The 4299-nt window shown below is 32.1% G+C and overlaps 1 protein-coding gene across 1 annotated transcript; it reads right to left on the reverse strand.

Moving 5' to 3' along the window:
* Positions 1-190: 190 nt before the first annotated feature.
* HELRODRAFT_184263 (hypothetical protein) lies at positions 191-4026 on the reverse strand (the record flags this gene model as incomplete). Its single annotated transcript, XM_009019814.1, has 6 exons — positions 191-290; positions 1205-1270; positions 1667-1787; positions 3069-3141; positions 3805-3878; positions 4011-4026. The coding sequence occupies 6 exons, from the start codon at positions 4024-4026 to the stop codon at positions 191-193; spliced, it is 450 nt and encodes a 149-aa protein (XP_009018062.1).
* Between the last annotated feature and the right edge of the window lie 273 nt (positions 4027-4299).

Genomic DNA, 4299 nt, shown 5'->3' on the forward strand with positions numbered 1-4299 from the left:
CCTATTTGACTCTGTCCCTGCGAGGCAGTTCAAAGTGCCTTTAACCATTAGACCAATACCATATAAATATACACAACACAACAATAATCTAAGATAGTTAAGTAAGGATACTGTAATAAAAACAATTTTAATAAAACGCCATTTACAAAACGCCGGGGTTGATAGAGGTCAATCGAAGTAAATTAATAATTCATGATGATGACTTGCCTAAATCTTGTATACGTGCTAGGGCTAACTCTCGGAGGTTGCCACGTTCAACTCCAGAACTTACTAACGGCATTGGTATGTCTCTGCATAATGTAATCAATTAACACTCAATATTTGAAAAGAAAACCTAATAACATGAATTAATAGACATCAATTTGGGTGAGAAAATAACGTTTACATACTTTTATTATATTTTTCTTAAACACAATAAATGTCTAGATCCGCCACTGGCAGTAAGTACTAGATGATTTTTGATCGACCAAAAATTTTACCTTTGTAAAATCTCGAATAAATTCTGATTCTTCTGTAGAAACCACTATACCAACATTGAAAATCTATAGTTAACCATATCAGACGGAAAGACACTTCAGAAAAAATTCTTGGTCGATCAAAAATCATCTAGTACTGCCAGTGGCGTATCTAGACAACGTTGACAAGGGGTGGGACAAAATTTTAAAAATGTTTAAAAGTTTAATTTTTTTCAAATTTGGACAGGGGGCCAAGATTTGTGGAAGCGTTGCCAAAATTAGGCTGGCGACCTTTTTTTGATATAAAATAGTGTTTTTTATGCAAAAGCTGAGTTCTTTTAATAAATATACAGCTCACAACTGGGTGATGGTCTCTTCGGTCCCGTTCATGCCGACGTTTTGTACATGTTTTCCCACAACTGTAGTTGCAGCGTTTATCAAAACGGTTTTGTATGTACTCCAATCTGTGCTGGCTTGCGATTGGTGGTCTTACTGTGTTGCGACAATCTGTTGAAATTTTTCTCGATGAATATTGCTTTTCAGCTTCCACGTTTTGATTCTCCGATGCATTTGTTTAGACTTATGTTTTGACAGTTCGATAACCAGGTCTGCCACAAGGAGTCTATGTTGGGCGACACACGATTCACCAAGTATAACTTTGACATATTTGAATAGCCTCGGTATTGTTGCTTGACAGCGAAGAAATCAATTTGCGTGTTATGTGTTTACATGTTATGAGGTGTTCCAACTTCCCAGGGATTCTTGGCACCCCTTGATCACTTAAGGCCGGCTGGGGAATAGGGGCCGTTGTTTTTCTTTGTGATGGCATAGGAATAATTTGGGGAAAAGTTTTTACATCCGGACACCCATCCTAACGACAACCACCAGTTATAAGCCTTTTGCTCAAAAGCACGCAAGGCAGCGTGGATGCAATTTTATATCATGCCCAGGACGTAAGTATGATAGAAACGATGCTTTAAATTTTTTTTAGAATTTTAGAACTGCAATTTTTTTTCAACAGTTCATATTTCAATATATAAAATAAATAAAATACATAACGTTTAAACCAATTTTTCAGAAAACCCTGACATTTTTTAATTGCCAACAAACCGAGCCAAGCCTTTAATGAGATGTATAAAACAATAGCAAAAATTTTGTACATTTTTGTTCTTTTCATATCAACATCCAATATCAAGTTAATGTAAATAAACCTTTGAACTCTGTAAACCCTCGTCCATGGCGGCACCAGAGCTAGTATCCTGGCAATTAGATCAACGAGTAAATTGGGAGAATAACTTTTGTATCGACCACTTTTCCATAGTTCGTATAAGCCTATGTTGATAAATTAATAAATTTATGAACGAATAAACAGAAATTAAAATGCAGTTGAATATATATTTCCAAAACAATTTTATAAAAACATTTAACTTTATAATTCGATAATTGTAAGTAATTGCATATTGTGAATAACTAATCAAATCTAAAACATTTTTCTCTCTAATGACGGACATGTTTTAATTATTTTACTTTTATCAAAAATTCATTTTTTTATACGTTATAATGCAGCTCAGTTACATGTTATTCTACACTTGTAATCAAACTCTCTTATCTCTTAGAAAAATGTATCTTATCCCCTCACACGACACACATACACATTAAGTATGTATTAAGTTCAAGCAACGCCCATGATGGTCTGAGTTTTCAACCATGCCACCGCAGCGCAAGACATGGCAGTTACACCGACTGAGCTACCTCGGGACCAAATAACAGAAAAACTAACTCTTAAAAGACTTCATTTGTCTTTTTCATTCATTCTTCATTCATTCATTGGAAGCTAACGAACATCAAACTAATTCAGCGAAAAACCTTCATTATAATTAACATTTTACGGGTATTAATTCAAAATTTCAACAACAAATGTTAAGATATTAACAACATCATAGTAATGAATCTCAGAAAATTAATCAACGTAAAAAACATCAACAGAGGCCTATGGTCATTACGAGTTTAAACCTCTATAGCCATCATCAGTTTGGAACACACTAACATTATGCAAAATCAATCAATCAATTGATCACCGAGTTAGCTTACACGATGGTTTGAATACTGTCTGTCCAAAACTCAAAAACCATCATATGCGTAAGCATACATAATTTCATCCCAGTAGCTGACCACCGACCAACCCAGCCGTCCATCCTTCCGAGGTCGGTAAATGGGGATTGCATGTTGACCAGCGAGATGGCTCAGTGGTTCAAAAGCGCGCTGAGTCAAACATCTCAATGGCTATCATACTCAGCGTATATGATGCGGTGCTTGCGCTTGCACATGAATACATGTGTACGTCGTGTGAAAAGGATAAACAGTCTTTGTGGCAAGATGGCTGCTCAATGGATTATGAAGAATATTTATTTATTTAATTTACTCGTAAACGTTCCTCGGAGGATATTTTAAATAAATACAAAAATATTATAATTTATGAATCAGAGTGATACAACACGTAAAAATATAGCATACAACACAAGATACAAAAAAAAGGAAAAGCAATCAACAAACCACCCACTCAAAAAAGTATACATTTAGTACATAAAAAAATACAAACAATAATGTGATCACCTGTGCCTCGAATCACTAGCGTTGGATATAATTTCATACCATCGGGACGAAATAATGGATTTTCAAAAAACTCCTTCAATAATAAAATACACCAATTAATTAAAAAAAATATGAAAAGATTACAAACGCTACGATCAAAAAGAAAACACTCAAAAAAATATGGTGACCTAAAAGGATAAAATTAACTACAATGACAGTTGCAAATAATTTTATATAAAATTAACTACAATGACAGTTGCAAAAAATTTTATCCGGTAAGATAGAAGCAGCCCAACTAATTTGGTGATTGAGTTCAAATTAGCCTAACACAAATTTGTCTGTGATTACGAGATTTATTTTCTTGTAACTTTTTTTAGGGACACCTAATGAAAAAGGTTTTTTTTATTATTATTCTTTAAAAATCAGGGTCTGACAGACGCAGAAACTGTTACAGCATGCAAGGCAGTAGTACAAAATTAAACAAATAAATAAAAGCAAAAACGAAGAAAGAAAAATAAAATAGAATAAAATATATAATAATAAAATAAATAGAAGAAAAGAAATTGACAATAAAATATAAAATGAAGCAATTTCATTCTTAAATTTTTATAATTGAAAAGAAAAAATCCGAAAAGAAATCGATGCCATCATGACGCGGAGTCTAAAAAAGTTCACAACAAAAAAATGTATTAATGTCGAAGTTCTTTATTTCATGCTCCCCCAAACAAAATTTTTTTCGTTTTTAATGAAAACTAACGACAAATTGATGAATGTCTCTTTCCATGCCAATATTGGGCAAGTCAGGCATCATATGGGATACGACCTTGAAACCTGCAATTAAAATTAAAAGTTGAGTTTTCAATTTTTTTAAGAAATTAAAACATGATAAAAACGTAACTTAAAAAATTAAATACATTAAATATTATAGACTAAATGAATCATATAATTTTTATAAATTCTCACCGGCATTTTTAGCCATTTCAAATGATTCACAAACAGCTTTCACAGTGTGTCCTCTGTTTTAAAATTTAAATATATTGTAAACAAAACTTAACTATGATAAAAAGTAATTTAAAAGTAATATAAAATTTGCAAACTTTATAACTATCAGCTGTTAATGTGACTTAAGGAAATTATATTGACATTTTTAAAAAATGTAATTTTTTCTATTTGTTTACATAAATGATATTCTGTAATTTTGTTATATTTTTATACATGTCAGTGTTGATTTTAAACCCTTTAAACAACAAAA

This window comes from Helobdella robusta, assembly GCF_000326865.2.
Source record: "Helobdella robusta unplaced genomic scaffold HELROscaffold_252, whole genome shotgun sequence".
NCBI classification, from domain to species: domain Eukaryota; kingdom Metazoa; phylum Annelida; class Clitellata; order Rhynchobdellida; family Glossiphoniidae; genus Helobdella; species Helobdella robusta.